We start from the raw sequence: 16,590 nt of genomic DNA, 5'->3' as shown, positions 1-16,590 counted from the left end.
TCCAGTATTTATGCTGCAGTAGTTTGTGTCGGGGGGCTGTGGTGAGTTTGTTATATCTGGAGTACTTCTCCTGTCCTATTCGGTGTCCTGTGTGAATTTAAGTGTGCTTTCTTTAATTCTCTCTTTCTCTCTTTCTTTCTCTCTCTCGGAGGACCTGAGCCCTAGGACCATGCCCCAGGACTACCTGACATGATGACTCCTTGCTGTCCCCAGTCCACCTGGCCGTGCTGCTGCTCAGTTTAAACTGTTCTGACTTATTATTATTCGACCATGCTGGTCATTTATGAATATTTGAACATCTTGGCCAAGTTCTGTTTATAATCTCCACCCGGCACAGCCAGAAGAGGACTGGCCACCCCAGATAGCCTGGTTCCTCTCTAGCTTTTGGCCTTTCTGGAGAGTTTTTCCTAGCCACCGTGCTTCTACACCTGCATTGCTTGCTGTTTGGGGTTTTAGGCTGGGTTTCTGTACAGCATTTTGAGATATCAGCTGATGTACGAAGGGCTATATAAATACATTTGATTTGATTTGATTTTGAACGACTGGGTCGCGTCCATAGACACAGAACAAAAAGACTGAATGACTGGGTCGTGTCCATAGATACAGAACAAAAAGACTGAATGACTGGGTCGCGTCCATAGATACAGAACAAAAAGACTGAATGACTGGGTCACGTCCATAGATACAGAACAACAAGACTGAACGACTGGGTCAGGTCCATAGACACAGAACAAAAAGACTGAACGACTGGGTCGCGTCCATAGATACAGAACAAAAAGATTGAACGACTGGGTCAGGTCCATAGACACAGAACAAAAAGACTGAACGACTGGGTCGCGTCCATAGATACAGAACAACAAGACTGAATGACTGGGTCGCGTCCATAGATACAGAACAACAAGACTGAACGACTGGGTCAGGTCCATAGACACAGAACTAAAAGACTGAACGACTGGGTCGCGTCCATAGACACAGAACTAAAAGACTGAACGACTGGGTCAGGTCCATAGACACAGAACTAAAAGACTGAACGACTGGGTCACGTCCATAAACACAGAACTAAAAGACTGAACGACTGGGTTGTGGTCCATAGACACAGAACAAAAAGACTGAACGACTGGGTCGCGTCCATAGACACAGAACAAAAAGACTGAACGACTGGGTCAGGTCCATAGACACAGAACTAAAAGACTGAACGACTGGGTCGCGTCCATAGACACAGAACAAAAAGACTGAACGACTGGGTCACGTCCATAAACACAGAACTAAAAGACTGAACGACTGGGTTGTGGTCCATAGACACAGAACAAAAAGACTGAACGACTGGGTCGCGTCCATAGACACAGAACAAAAAGACTGAACGACTGGGTCACGTCCATAAACACAGAACTAAAAGACTGAACGACTGGGTTGTGGTCCATAGACACAGAACAAAAAGACTGAACGACTGGGTCGCGTCCATAGACACAGAACAAAAAGACTGAACGACTGGGTCAGGTCCATAGACACAGAACTAAAAGACTGAACGACTGGGTCGTGGTCCATAGACACAGAACTAAAAGACTGAACGACTGGGTCAGGTCCATAGACACAGAACTAAAAGACTGAACGACTGGGTCGTGGTCCATAGACACAGAACAGACACAGTCGTATCTCTGGCAACAGAACCAATAGAACGAACGACCAGCCGGCTTGGGTAGCAACCCTAGATTTGTTTCGTGACTATATCTTGTGGAAGGATGACATAGATTACATAGATACATTCAATAAAATAAAGTTTTTAATGAAAATATGTTCATCATAATTTGAATATGTTTGTAACCCGTTGTATAAAAGTGATAATGCCCTCGAAGCCGCTGTTTGGAGGATATATTGGAGGATATACTAAACAACACCCATGCCAATATATCCTCCAAATACTGGCTTCTCAGGCATTATCACTTAATTTAAGTATACTTATCACAGGGCTGTATGGGTGGGTAGAAGCTCTGGGTTCAGGGATCTTTTAAATTCTTTGAGTGTTTGCTTTAGCCTGCCTGGAGTGCCAGATGGGCGGGGTTTGCAGTTTTGGAAACTATTCTATTGGACAATTAAACCAGGCAAGCACAGATAATGTATAAGAGTTTTTGAATGGTGTTTGAACCCTGGGCTGTTTGGGGGAGAGAGAGAGAGATGAAGAGAAGGCTAGCATTATAAAGACAGATCCTTTCACTGCATAGTTCAGTCGGGCTCAGCCTCCCAGGGAGAAAAGAGCCTGGGGTCCACTGTGAAGAATGCCAGTAAAATGTACAGGCTCCGTGTGGGGTGGGACCTCTGGTCCCCATTAGCAGGAGTTGAGACATAAATGTACGTCCTCAGACCTCAGGACATAGGTCCGCTCTATTGCCACTTCTGAATCAGCTGGCTACCATAAAGTAACTAAGTACTTATGAAGTGACAATGGAGCATCTGTCTACTGTTTTTACTGAGTACGAGAAGCTTTCGTCTGCACATTAAGATCCATGCAAATTGCAGTCGTTAAAACTTAGTTTAAAAATAGGCTTCGTTAGAGTTCTAGGCTATACTATCTGAAAATAGTGACAAAGATTTACTACTGTGACAGAAAGCTTGGAAATTAAATGACTGAAAATTGCATGGCTCAACAGTGAGTGTGGAGGGTTCTTTCTCCAGTTTAAGTCACATATTTCCCTGCTACTTAGCTATGTTGTCTGTGTAATAGATTACTTTTCTGCCTCCTGTTTCTACAAGGCCCTCTCTGTCCATCTGGAGCGTGAAGTCACAAGCTCTGCTGGTCGGCTACTGCATATCAACCTAGCGGTGCCAAAAGCCATAGTCTGCCCTAGAATGCCTATGTAAATTACGATCACCAGAACGGACAATTAAAAAATATATATATATATATATATATTTTACCTCTTTTTCTCCCCAATTTCGTGGTATACAATTGTTTTTAGTAGCTACTATCTTGTCTCATCGCTACAACTCCCGTACGGGCTCGGGAGAGACGAAGGTTGAAAGTCATGCGTCCTCCGATACACAACCCAACCAAGCCGCACTGCTTCTTAACACAGCGCGCATACAACCCAGAAGCCAGCCGCACCAATGTGTCGGAGGAAATACTGTGCACCTGGCAACCTTGGTTAGCGCGCACTGCGCCCAGCCAGCCACAGGAGTCGCTGGTGCGCGATGAGACAAGGACATCCCTACCGGCCAAGCCCTCCCTAGCCCGGACGACGCTAGGCCAATTGTGCATCGCCCCACGGACCTCCCGGTCGCGGCCGGTTACGATAGAGCCTGGGCACGAACCCAGAGTCTCTGATGGCACAGCTGGCACTGCAATACAGCGCCCTTAACCACTGCGCCACCAGGGAGGCCCCAGAACGGACAATTTTTTTTGGGGGGGCCTGCCATTTTGGGCTCTATTTCTTTTAAATTATGATCAAGTTCGATCCCCCCTTAGGTGAATTATGCACCTAAGGGGGTGTGGTGTGCTATCCAGATGAGAGCGCAGAGTCAACAAGCCTGTCAAGAGTAGATGGAGTGGCTGACCAATGTCTATGGAGCTGCAAGAGGACAACATAGCAGAGAACAGAGGATGACAAAGTGGAGAACAGAGGATGACAGAGTGGAGAACAGAGGATGACAGAGCAGTTGCACAAATGATAAAGATAGCCTACAAATATATAAAAATACAGAATCAAGATAAAATAATTGTATAAATTATATATAAATCCAATCTAGCCTAACAGAGTTGTGATCGGTTGGTTTTCGACTGTTTATGGCTTCCGTTATTGACGGCGACGTCATCTTGCAGCATTGGGTTTACTCTCTCAGGCAGAATGAAAACGACTACATCAGCCATGATCCTTTGAGCACTTCAAATTCACATACTTCTGGCTTCATGCGCCATCGGGAGTTTTCCCTAAGAATACGTGGATGAGGTCAGCGCTATTACTATCAACTGGTTTCAATGTCTATGGTTTCTATCCATTTGGAGATGACAGCACAGTCAATGTAAACAGTGGTTTTATGAACCATTATAACCGCCTGCCTTTCACCTTTGACCTGACCCAGCAGGCTACAGTCAAATACCACTCAAACAGACTGTTGAACTGTCATACACACATGCAACCACACACATCAAGGACAACAACCACCCGAGCCACTGCCTGTTCACCCCGCTATCATCCAGAAGCCGAGGTCAGTACAGGTGCATCAAAGCTGGGACAGAAAGACTGAAAAGCAGCTTCTGTTAAATAGCCATCACTAGCACATTAGAGGCTGCTGCCTATATACATAGACTTGGAAATCACTGGCCACTTCAATAAATGGAACACTAGTCACTTGAATAATGTTTACATATTTTGCATTAATCATATGTATATACTGTATTATATTCTACTGTATCTTAGTCTATGCCGCTCTGACATTGCTCGTCCATATATTTATATATTCTTAATTCCATTCCTTTACTTAGATTTGTGTGTATTGGGTATATGTTGTGAAATTGTTAGATATTACTGTGCTGTCGGAGCTAGAAACACAAGCATTTTGCTACACTGAGTGTAAAAAACATTAGGAACACCGGTTCTTTCCAAGACAAAGACTGATCAGGTGAATCCAGGTGAAAGCTATATGACTGACTCCCTCATATGACTGAGGTCTAGGAACTCACCTTAACGTATGCAGTGTACTGGTGGCACTCCACTGTGTTGATGTCCAGACTGAGCTCGTTGCTCACAGAGCTCATCTGGGCTCCGTTCTGAACCAAGTACACTCTAGAAGGCTGGCTCCTCTGTCTCTTATCCACATCAGCTGTCAGGTTATACAGCAACTCTGGGAGAGAGGAGAGAGAGTGGGAATCATGGGTTAGATAAAGCTAAGTCATGTTTCACTTCACACAGTCTGAATAAGACATATTAATGCAGTCAAACATAGGGGAGAGAGAGACATATGTTAGTTAGAGAGGCAATGTAAGGCTCCTAATAGCACCTTTTAATAGTGACAATGTTCCGATCCAAGGTGGATCTTAGTCAGGTCTAGGGCTGATGCGGTGACGTATTACCTCCACACTGGCGGTCACGTGTCATGAAGGCAGTCAAATTCCACATGACTGTATAGGTACTGTAATTAGGCTTCTCCAAGCTCTGATGATGCTGCTGGTCATTAGTATCCTACCAAACTTGCTAACTACAATAGACTCAGCACTACATTGTCCCTATAATCACTCTTGACTTCAATGCAAATGTATTAGAAAATCTAATCAAACACTTCATGAGCTCATGTTGCTCAACATTTCTATAGGCTATGCAATTGCGGGAGAAAACAGAGTGATGGCCGCTAATAAAAAGAGGAGGATCCCATCAGCTTTTCTATAGGCTAGGCCAACTAAATTTATTTCTCAACTTTCCTAATATTAAGCACATTGCTTATATTGACAGCAGGAGTATAGCCTACCTGGCTGGCATGAAAATAAACCACGGGGAACAGCATCCTCCATTCGCTATTTAACTGTATAGAAGACATGTATTTTAAATTACACATATATTATTTAAATTGGGTTGGCGCCCCCCCGCTGTGAAATTCGAAGCATTATCAAGTGCTTATTGTGAAGGTGTAGGCTATATCACATGGATTCATTAAACTTTTTTAAATGGCTTGTAGGCTGTGTGTGGGCGCCAGGAGATGCTGCATTTTTATGTTTATGTTAATTAACTGTCAATTACCGTGAGACCGACAGTTATTTGCTTGACAATCACCGGCTGACCGCCCCAGTTAGGTCAAGCCTTAGTTGGAGGTCTCACTACCAGACATGCACGCACACAGGAAATTAAGCTGGGATGTATAGCGGACGTTTTACGGGACCCTGACCAATTCTACTATTTTGTGTGTTCTTTGGAGCTGATCTTAACTTATTTGGTAAATAATGTTTCCGCCATCGTTTCCTATGACCTAAAAGAGCTTCTGGACATCAGAACAGTGATCAACAGCCTTGATTAGGATGAAGATTTCTACTTCAATGTGTCAGCGGCACAGGACATGCTGCTCACCCCAGACCAGGCCCTAATCCCTGACACTCGGAAGAGAAAGCGATATAGAGGCTGACGTACAGGTACCCTGATGAAGCTACGGTGGAGAATAAATGATCCGCTTCTACTCTCTGTTCTATTCTTCACTGGAGAACAAACCAAACAAACTCTGTTTGAGAATATCCTATCAACGGGATCTAAAGAACTGTAATTACCTATGTTTCTCTGAAACTTGGCTGAACAAGGAAATGGATAATATTCCAGCTGGTTTTTCTATGAATCGTCAGGACAGAACGGCAGCGTCGGGTAAGCTCAACGGGAGTGGTGTTTGTATCTTTGTTGACAACAGCTGGTGTGCAATCTCTAATGTTAAGGAAGTCTCAAGGTTCTTCTCGCCAAAGTTAGAATGCCTCATGATAAACCATACTATTTACCAAGAGTTATATATAATTTTCGTATCTGTCTATTTACCACCACAAACCGATGCTATCACTAAGACCGCACTGAAAGAGCTGAATAGGGCCATTAGCAAACAAGAAAATGCTCATCCAAAAAGTGGTCCTCCTAGTAGCCGGTGATTTAATGGAGGAAAACTGAAATCTGCTTTACCTAATTTCTACCAGCATGTCACCTGTGCAACTACAGGCAAAAGCAAGGCAAGATCACCTTTACTCCACACACAGAGATGCATACAACGCTCTCCCTCGCCCTCCATTTGGTAAATCTGACCATAACTCTATCCTCCGGATTCCTGCTTTCAAGCAAAATCTCAAACAGGAAGAACCAGTGGCGCGCTCAGCACGGAAGTGGTCCAATGAAGTGAATGCTAAGCTACAGGACTGTTTCGCTAGCACAGACTGGAATATGTTCCCTGACTCATCTGATAACATTGAGGAGTTTACCACATTAGTCACCGGCTTCATTAATAAGTGCATCGACGACATCGTCCCCACAGTGACCATACGTACATATCCCAACCAAAAGCCATTGATTACAGGCAACATCTGCAATGATTTTAAGGCTATAGCTACCGCTTTCAAGGAGCAGGACACTAACCTGGAGGCTTATAAGAAATCTCGTTACGCCATCCGGCAAATCATCAAACAGGCAAAGGGTGAATACAGGATTAAGACCAAAACTACTACTACTACACTGATGCTCGTCGGATTTGGCAGGGCTTGCAAACTATCACAGATTACAAAGGGAAACCAAACAAGCTAAATGCCATCCATGCTAGCTTTGAGGCAAGTAACACTGAACCATGCATGAGAGCACCAGCTGTTCCGGATGACTGAGTGATCACACACTCCATAGCCGATGTGAGTAAGACCTTTAAACAGGTTAACATTCACAAGGCAGTGGGGTCAGACGGATTACCAGGACGCGTACTCAGAGCATGCACTGACCAGCTGGTAAGTATCTTCACTGACATTTTCAACCTCTCCCTGACCCAGTTTACATGTTTCAGGCAGACCAACATAGTTCCTCTGCCCAAGAAGACTAAGGTAACCTGTCTAGATGACTATCGCCTTGTAGCTCTCACATCTGTAGCCATGAAATGCTTACATTACTCACATCAACCTACACAAATTTGCATAACACCCCAACATATCCACAGATGGGGCAATATCTATATGAGGCAATCTCAGAGGAAGGCCCTAAAAATTGGAATAGAGTCGAGCCTCCCAACTCAGGTTGTTTCTCAAAATGCATATTACCGTGCTCTTGAGCAGGCAAATGGAAGCATGGGAGGGTTGGAGTATAAGTCCAAATCAAAGTATGCGAAATGGAGCATTTACATGTACATATTTTGAAGCATGCATTGATTCAAGCTTCAACGGAAAGTATGCAAAGAAATATGAAGCAACCATGTAAAAATAATGCTTTTTTAAAAAATCAATGGTGGACATTATTTCAACTGAAGCAAGAGAAAATACACTGACTACAATATTTTATCTTGCTACGTTAATAAATACATGCTGTGTTAATTTTGGCATGTTTACCTGCCTACAATACACACTGTAGTGTGTGTAGGTCGTAAGACCATAGTAAGTGCTCTTGCTGTTGGTGATTCTCTGATCCACCTCTACGCAGACGACACCATTCTGTATACTTCTGGCCCCTCTTTGGACACTGTGTTAACTAACCTCCAGACGAGCTTCAATGCCATACAACTCTCCTTCCGTGGCCTCCAACTGCTCTTAAACGCAAGTAAAACTAAACGCATGCTATTCAATCGATCACTGCCCGCACCTGCTCGCCCGTCCAGCATCATTACTCTGGACGGCTCTGACTTAGAATACGTTGACAACTACAAATACCTGGGTGTCTGGTTAGACTGTAAACTCTCCTTCCAGACTCACATTAAGCATCTCCAATCCAAAATTAAATCTAATTAAATTTTTATATTGCAACAAAGCATCCTTCACTCATGCTGCCAAACATACCCTCGTAAAACTGACCATCCTACCGATCCTCGACTTCGGTGATGTCATCTATAAAGTAGCCTCCAACACTACTCAACAAACTGGATGCAGTGCCATCCGTTTTGTCACCAAAGCCCCATATACTACCCACCTTTGTGACCTGTACGCTCTCGTTGGCTGGCTCTCGCTTCATACTCGTCGCCAAACCCACTGGCTACAGGTTATCTACAAGTCTCTGTTAGGTAAAGCCCCGCTTTAGCTCAGTTCACTGGTCACCATATCAGAACCCACTCGTAGCACGCGCTCCAGCAGGTACAGTGCCTTGCGAAAGTATTCGGCCCCCTTGAACTTTGTGACCTTTTGCCACATTTCAGGCTTCAAACATAAAGATATAAAACTGTATATTTTTGTGAAGAATCAACAAAAAGTGGGACACAATCATGAAGTGGAACGACATTTATTGGATATTTCAAACTTTTTTAACAAATCAAAAACTACAAAATTGGGCGTGCAAAATTATTCAGCCCCTTTACTTTCAGTGCAGCAAACTCTCTCCAGAAGTTCAGTGAGGATCTCTGAATAATCCAATGTTGACCTAAATGACTAATGATGATAAATACAATCCACCTGTGTGTAATCAAGTCTCCGTATAAATGCACCTGCACTGTAATAGTCTCAGAGGTCCGTTAAAAGCGCAGAGAGCATCATGAAGAACAAGGAACACACCAGGCAGGTCCGAGATACTGTTGTGAAGAAGTTTAAAGCCGGATTTGGATACAAAAAGATTTCCCAAGCTTTAAACATCCCAAGGAGCACTGTGCAAGCGATAATATTGAAATGGAAGGAGTATCAGACCACTGCAAATCTACCAAGAACTGGCCGTCCTTCTAAACTTTCAGCTCATACAAGGAGAAGACTGATCAGAGATGCAGCCAAGAGGCCCATGATCACTTTGGATTAACTGCAGAGATCTACAGCTGAGGTGGGAGACTCTGTCCATAGGACAACAATCAGTCGTACATTGCACAAATCTGGCCTTTATGGAAGAGTTGCAAGAAGAAAGCCATTTCTTAAAGATATCCATAAAAAGTGTTGTTTAAAGTTTGCCACAAGCCACCTGGGAGACACACCAAACATGTGGAAGAAGGTGCTCTGGTCAGATGAAACCAAAATTGAACTTTTTGGCAACAATGCAAAACGTTATGTTTGGCGTAAAAGCAACACCCTGAACACACCATCCCCACTGTCAAACATGGTGGTGGCAGCATCATGGTTTGGGCCTGCTTTTCTTCAGCAGGGACAGGGAAGATGGTTAAAATTGATGGGAAGATGGATGGAGCCAAATACAGGACCATTCTGGAAGAACCTGATGGAGTCTGCAAAAGACCTGAGACTGGGACGGAGATTTGTCTTCCAACAAGACAATGATCCAAAACATAAAGCAAAATCTACAATGGAATGGTTAAAAAATAAACATATCCAGGTGTTAGAATGGCCAAGTCGAAGTCCAGACCTGAATCCAATCAAGAATCTGTGGAAAGAACTGAAAACTGCTGTTCACAAATGGTCTCCATCCAACCTCACTGAGCTCGAGCTGTTTTGCAAGGAGGAATGGGAAAAAATGTCAGTCTCTCGATGTGCAAAACTGATAGAGACATACCCCAAGCGACTTACAGCTGTAATCGCAGCAAAAGGTGGCGCTACAAAGTATTAACTTAAGGGGGCTGAATAATTTTGCACGCCCAATTTTTCAGTTTTTGATTTGTTAAAAAAGTTTGAAATATCCAATAAATGTCGTTCCACTTCATGATTGTGTCCCACTTGTTGATTCTTCACAAAAAAATACAGTTTTATATCTTTATGTTTGAAGCCTGAAATGTGGCAAAAGGTTGCAAAGTTCAAGGGGGCCGAATACTTTCGCAAGGCACTGTATATCTCACTGGGCACCCCCAAAGCCAATTCCTCCTTTGGTCGTATTTCCTTCCAGTTCTCTGCTGCCCATGACTGGAACGAACTGCAAAAATCTCTGAAGCTGGAGACTCACACCTCCCTCACTAGCTTTAAGCACCAGCTGTCAGAGCAGCTCACAGATCACTGCACCTGTACATAGCCCATCTGTAAACAGCCCACCTATCTACCTACCTCATCCCCATACTGTATTTATTTATTTATTTATTTATTTATTTATTTATCTATCTTGCTCCTTTGCACCCCAGTATCTCTACTTGCACATTCATCTTCTGCCGATCTACCATTCCAGTGTTTAATTGCTATATTGTAATTACCTCGCCACCATGGCCTATTTATTTCCTTAACTTACCTCATTCGCACTCACTGTATATAGACTTTTTGTTTTCTTTTGTTCTATTGTATTATTGACTGTATGTTCTGTTTATTCCATGTGTAACTCTGTTGTTGAATGTGTCGAATTACTATGCTTTATCTTGGCCAGGTCACAGTTGTAAATGAGAAATTGTTCTCAACTAGCCTACCTGGTTAAAAAAAGAAAAAAAAGGAAGTCAATAGCGCTAACTGGCTAGTTGCTAGATAGCTAGCTAACAGTCCTTTGTGGCTACCAACAAAGAATTAACATCTACTTTGGATAACATTGGTTTTAGGTCATTTCTGCCAGTTATACTATCTGGCTAGCTACATTATTATGATTCACATATAGCCAGCTGGTAGTTATGAAGTAAAATGTTTGCTTTGTGTATATCTTCTTTTGGATCTATTGCCATTGTCCTGGCTAGAAAAAGGAAGGTTTAGTGAATAGGTAAGTAGCTAGCCAAAACGAATTGACATATACCTTGCATACCATTAGTTTTAGGTCATTTTTGCCTGTTTAACTAGCTTGCTGGCAAGATAGATTACGATGATAATTAGGAAATAAAACATTTTCTTTGTGTATGTTTTGTCTCTATTGTTGCCATTGTCCTGGATGGAATCAGGTTCAGAGAATGGGGAGATGCAGCGCGAGGTAATACGTAGGGGGAGTGCTTCTCAAATGAAATGTTTTATGTGTTCTCCACACTCTCATCCTCACAAGAACGTATTCAAGAGAACGTCCTCAGAAAATGCACTTGAGTATGTAGAGTACAGTAGTGTGTATTTTGGAAACACCCATGTACTTTTCTCTCTGCTACCGCATGGCAAGGGGCACCGATGCACCAAGTCTGGAACCAACAGGACCCTGAACAGCTTCTACCCCCAAGCCATAAGACTGCTAAATAGTTAGTTAAATAGTTAACCAAACTACCTGGACACTCTGCATTGACACTTTTTTCACCAACTTTTTTGACTCATCACATACGCTGCTACTGTTTACTGTGTCACTTTATTCCCAATTATTTAAAAAACATACACAAATGTAAATGTACTGTGTGTGTGGGTGTGTGAATTTGTGCATCTCGTGAGTGTGTATGTGTGTGTATGCATCTCGGTGTGGTGCTTGCGCCATGGTTTGTGTGCATGTGCATGCATGTATGCGTGTTTGTGTGTGTGAGGGGGTGCCTTCCATGACCTCACCCTGTCAGGCGGAAAGGGGCGTTGAGTGTTCATTACCAGCCCAGGCGTTTTCACCAAACAGAACAGAAACACACACACATACATACACTACCGGGCATCATCACCAAACAGAAAGACACAAGGTGTTGCAGTGCAGAACTACTTTCCACTGGTCGTGCCAAACAGTCAAACAGAAGAGAACAGAGGACCCTTATTCCTCCTGTTACGCCTGGCCCTGGACCTGCTCCTCATTATGTAATGAAACAGCAGGCTAGTTCCCTGTCCTGAGGGGTGCTTAACACGACCACACCCAACTGTGGCCACACCCAAACAACAGTCAACCATGAACACACCTAAAGAGTCAAACGATAACCATGACCAAACACTTAAACACTCAGAACACCATGACCAGACCTAAACAACCAACCAGGACCACATCTAAACAGTCAACACCTATTGGCTGGATTATAACTAGACTAGACCAAATCAAATCAAAGTTTATTTGTCAGGTGCACCGAATACAGGTGCACAGGTGTAGACCTTACAGTGAAATGCTTCCTTACAGGCTCTGACCAATAGTGTGGAGAAAATAAAATAAAAATGCGTGTGTGTGTGTGTGTGTGTGTGTGTGTGTGTGTGTGTGTGTGTGTGTGTGTGTGTGTGTGTGTGTGTGTGTGTGTGTGTGTGTGTGTGTGTGTGTGTGTGTCAGCGGTCAGTCAGGCTTATTGAGGTAGTATGTACATGTGGGTATGGTTAAAGTGACTATGCATATATGATGAACAGAGAGTAGCAGTAGCATAAAAAGAGGGGATGGCGGGTGGTAGGATACAATGCAGATAGCCCGGTTAGCCAATGTGCGGGAGCACTGGTTGGTCGGGCCAATTGAGGTAGTATGTACATGAATGTATAGTTAAAGTGGCTATGTATATAAGATAAACAGAGAGTAGCAGCATATAAGAGGGTTTTGGGGGGGCACACAATGCAAATAGCCCAGGTAACCATTTGGTTTCCATGTTCAGGAGTCTTATGGCTTGGGGGTAAAAACTGTTGAGAAGCCTTTTTTTCCTAGACTTGGCACTCCGGTACCGCTTGCCATGCAGTAGTAGAGAGAACAGTCTATGACTGGGGTCTTTGACAATTTTCAGGGCCTTCCTCTAACACCGCCTGATGTAGAGGTCCTGGATGGCAGGCAGCTTTGCCCCAGTGATGTACTGGGCCATACGCACTACCCTCTGAAGTGCCTTGCGATCGGAGGCCGAGCAATTGCCGTACCAGGCAGTGATGCAACCGGTCAGGATGCTCTTGATGTTGCAGCTGTAGAACCTTTTCAGGATCTCAGGACCCATGACAAATCTTTTTAGTTTCCTGAAGGGGAATAGGCTTTGTCGTGCCCTCTTCACGACTATCCTGGTGTGTTTGGACCATTCCAGTTTGTTGTTGATGTGGACACCGAGGAATTTGAAGCTCTCAACCTGCTCCACTACAGCCCCGTCGATGAGAATGGGGACGTGCTTGGTGCTCCTTTTCTTGTCGTCCACAATCATCTCCTTAGTCTTGGTTACATTGAGGGATAGGTTGTTATTCTGGCACCACCAGGCCAGGTCTCTAACCTCCTCCCTATAGGCGGAGGTTAGAGTTCTCGTCGATCTCGTCGTTGATCAGGCCTTCCACTGTTGTGTCGTCAGCAAACTTAATAATAATAATAATATATGCCATTTAGCAGACGCTTTTATCCAAAGCGACTTACAGTCATGTGTGCATACATTCTACGTATGGGTGGTCCCGGGAATCGAACCCACTACCCTGGAGTTGGAGTCGTGCCTGGCCATGCAGTCGTGGGTGAAAAGGGAGTACAGGAGGGGACTGAGCACGCACCCCTGGGGAGTTCCAATGTTGAGGATCAGCGTGGCAGATGTGTTGCTACCTACCCTCACCACCTGGGGGCGGCCCGTCAGGAAGTCCAGGATCCAGTTGCAGAGGGAGGTGTTTAGTCCCAGGTTCCTTAGCTTAGTGATGAGCTTTGAGGGTACTATGGTGTTGAACGCTGAACTGTAGTCAATGAATAGCATTCTCACATAGGTGTTCCTTTTGTCCAGGTGGGAAAGGGCAGTGTGGAGTGCAATAGAGATGGCATCATCTGTGGATCTGTTTGGGCGGTATGCAAATTGGAGTGGGTCTAGGGTTTCTGGGATAATGGTGTTGATGTGAGCCATTACCAGCCGTTCAAAGCACTTCATGGCTACGGATGTGAGCGCCACGGGTCTGTAATCATTTAGGCAGGTTGCCTTTGTGTTCTTGGGCACAGGGACTATGGTGGTCTGCTTGAAGCATGTTGGTATTACAGACTCAATCAGGGACATGTTGAAAATGCCAGTTTCTCAGCACATGCCCGGAGCACACGTCCTGGTAATCCGTCTGGCCCCGCAGCCTTGTGAATGTTGACCTGTTTAAAGGTCTTACTCACGTCAGCTATGGAGAGTGTGATCACACAGTCATCCGGGGCAGCTGATGCGCTCATGCATGCCTCAGTGTTGCTTGCCTCGAAGCGAGCATAGAAGTGATTTAGCTCATCTGGTAGGCTTGTGTCACTGGGCAGCTCACGGTTGTGCTTCCCTTTGTAGTCTGTAATAGTTTGTAAGCCCTGCCACATCTGACGGGCGTCAGAGCCGGTGTACTATGATTCAATCTTAGCCCTGTATTGATGCTTTGCCTGTTTGATGGTTCGTCACAGGGCATAGCGGGATTTCTTGTAAGCTTCCGGGCTAGAGTCCCGCACCTTGAAAGCGGCAGCTCTACCCTTTAGCTCAGTCCTAATGTTGCCTTTAATCCATGGCTTCTGGTTGGGGTATGTACGTACAGTCACTGTGGGGACGACGTCCTCAATGCACTCATGGATAAAGCCAGTGACTGATGTGGTGTATTCCTCAATGTCATCGGAAGAATCCCGGAACATGTTCCAGTCTGTGATAGCAAAACAGTCCTGTAGTTTAGCATCTGCTTCATCTGACCATTTTTTTATAGACCGAGTCACTGGTCCTCCTGCTTTAATTTTTGCTAGTAAGCAGGAATCAGGAGGATAGCGTTGTAGTCGGATTTACCAAATGCAGGGCGAGGGAGAGCTCTGTACGCATCTCTGTGTGTGGAGTACAGGTAATCTAGAATTTTTCCCCCTCTGGTTGCACATCTAATATGTTGATAGAGATTTGGTAGAACCGATTTAAGTTTCCCTGCATTAAAGTCTCCGGCCACTAGGAGCGCCGCCTCTGGGTGAGTGGTTTCCTGTTTGCTTATTTCCTTATACAGCTGGCTCAGTGCAGTCTTAGTACCGGCATCTGTCTGTGGTGGTAAATAAACAGCCATGAAAAGTATAGCTGAGAACTCTCTAGGCAAGTAGTGTGGCCTTCAATTTATCATAATATATTCTACTTCAAGCGAGCAAAATGTAGAGGCTTTCTTAGATTTCGTGCACCAGCTGTTGTTAGTAGACTGAAGGAGAACCACAACCATAGGCAGCATCCATTGGCCAAAGGCTACATCATGGAATGACACAATTCAGTGGCACATTCACAAATCGCTCTGAATAATCCACTAAAATATAGTCTACTTGTTCTAACTACTAAAACAAGGCATGAGGGGTCCCATTTCAAACATACCACTCTATCAACTTAAGTGCGCTGTACATTATTTTGTGTGTCTGCTGTAGTTATGCTGTAGGTGTGCTCACCTATCTGTCCAGGCAGGTGTTTTCCTCTGAAGAGCAGGCAGACTGTAGCGTTGAAACAGTTGAGGTGCTGTGGTCCCTCGTGACACTGAGGAACAGAGATGTTGATGGAGACAGGTAGGTAGATGGACACGTCCACAGTGATCACCGGTCGGGACCTAGAGACAAAACACAACGTGGTGTCAATGGACCTACAACCAGTACAATACAACATGGTGTCAATGGACCTACAACTATTAAAATACAACATGGTGTCAATGGACCTACAATGAATACAATACAACATGGTGTCAATGGACCTACAACTATTAAAATACAACATGGTGTCAATGGACCTACAATGAATACAATACAACATGGTGTCAATGGACCTACAATGAATACAATACAACATGGTGTCAATGGACCTACAATGAATACAATACAACATGGTGTCAATGGACCTACAACCAGTACAATACAACATGGTGTCAATGGACCTACAATGAATACAATACAACATGGTGTCAATGGACCTACAACCAGTACAATACAACATGGTGTCAATGGACCTACAACTAATAAAATACAACATGGTGTCAATACAACATGGTGTCAATGGACCTACAATCAGTACAATACAACATGGTGTCAATGGACCTACAACTATTAAAATACAACATGGTGTCAATACAACATGGTGTCAATACAACATGGTGTCAATGGACCTACAACCAATACAATACAACATGGTGTCAATGGACCTACAACTATTAAAATACAACATGGTGTCAATGGACCTACAATGAATACAATACAACATGGTGTCAATGGACCTACAATGAATACAATACAACATGGTGTCAATGGACCTACAATGAATACAATACAACATGGTGTCAATGGACCTACAACCAGTACAATACAACAT

The 16,590-nt window shown here is 44.0% G+C and overlaps 1 protein-coding gene across 1 annotated transcript in view; it reads right to left on the bottom strand.

Annotated features, from left to right (window-relative positions):
• The window catches only part of itga9 (integrin, alpha 9), a 153,348-nt gene that overhangs the window by 76,532 nt on the left and 60,226 nt on the right, over positions 1-16,590 (bottom strand). The window contains exons 14-15 of the mRNA XM_052477968.1: positions 15,684-15,838; positions 4,676-4,836 (exon numbers count right to left, since the gene is read on the bottom strand). Of these exons, the coding sequence (XP_052333928.1) occupies positions 4,676-4,836; positions 15,684-15,838 (316 nt within the window). The remainder of the gene's footprint in view (positions 1-4,675; positions 4,837-15,683; positions 15,839-16,590) is intronic.

This window comes from Oncorhynchus keta, chromosome 24 (assembly GCF_023373465.1).
Source record: "Oncorhynchus keta strain PuntledgeMale-10-30-2019 chromosome 24, Oket_V2, whole genome shotgun sequence".
Lineage (NCBI taxonomy): Eukaryota > Metazoa > Chordata > Actinopteri > Salmoniformes > Salmonidae > Oncorhynchus > Oncorhynchus keta.
Note: the sequence above shows the minus strand (reverse complement) of the source record. Positions and strands in the feature narration are given on the sequence as shown.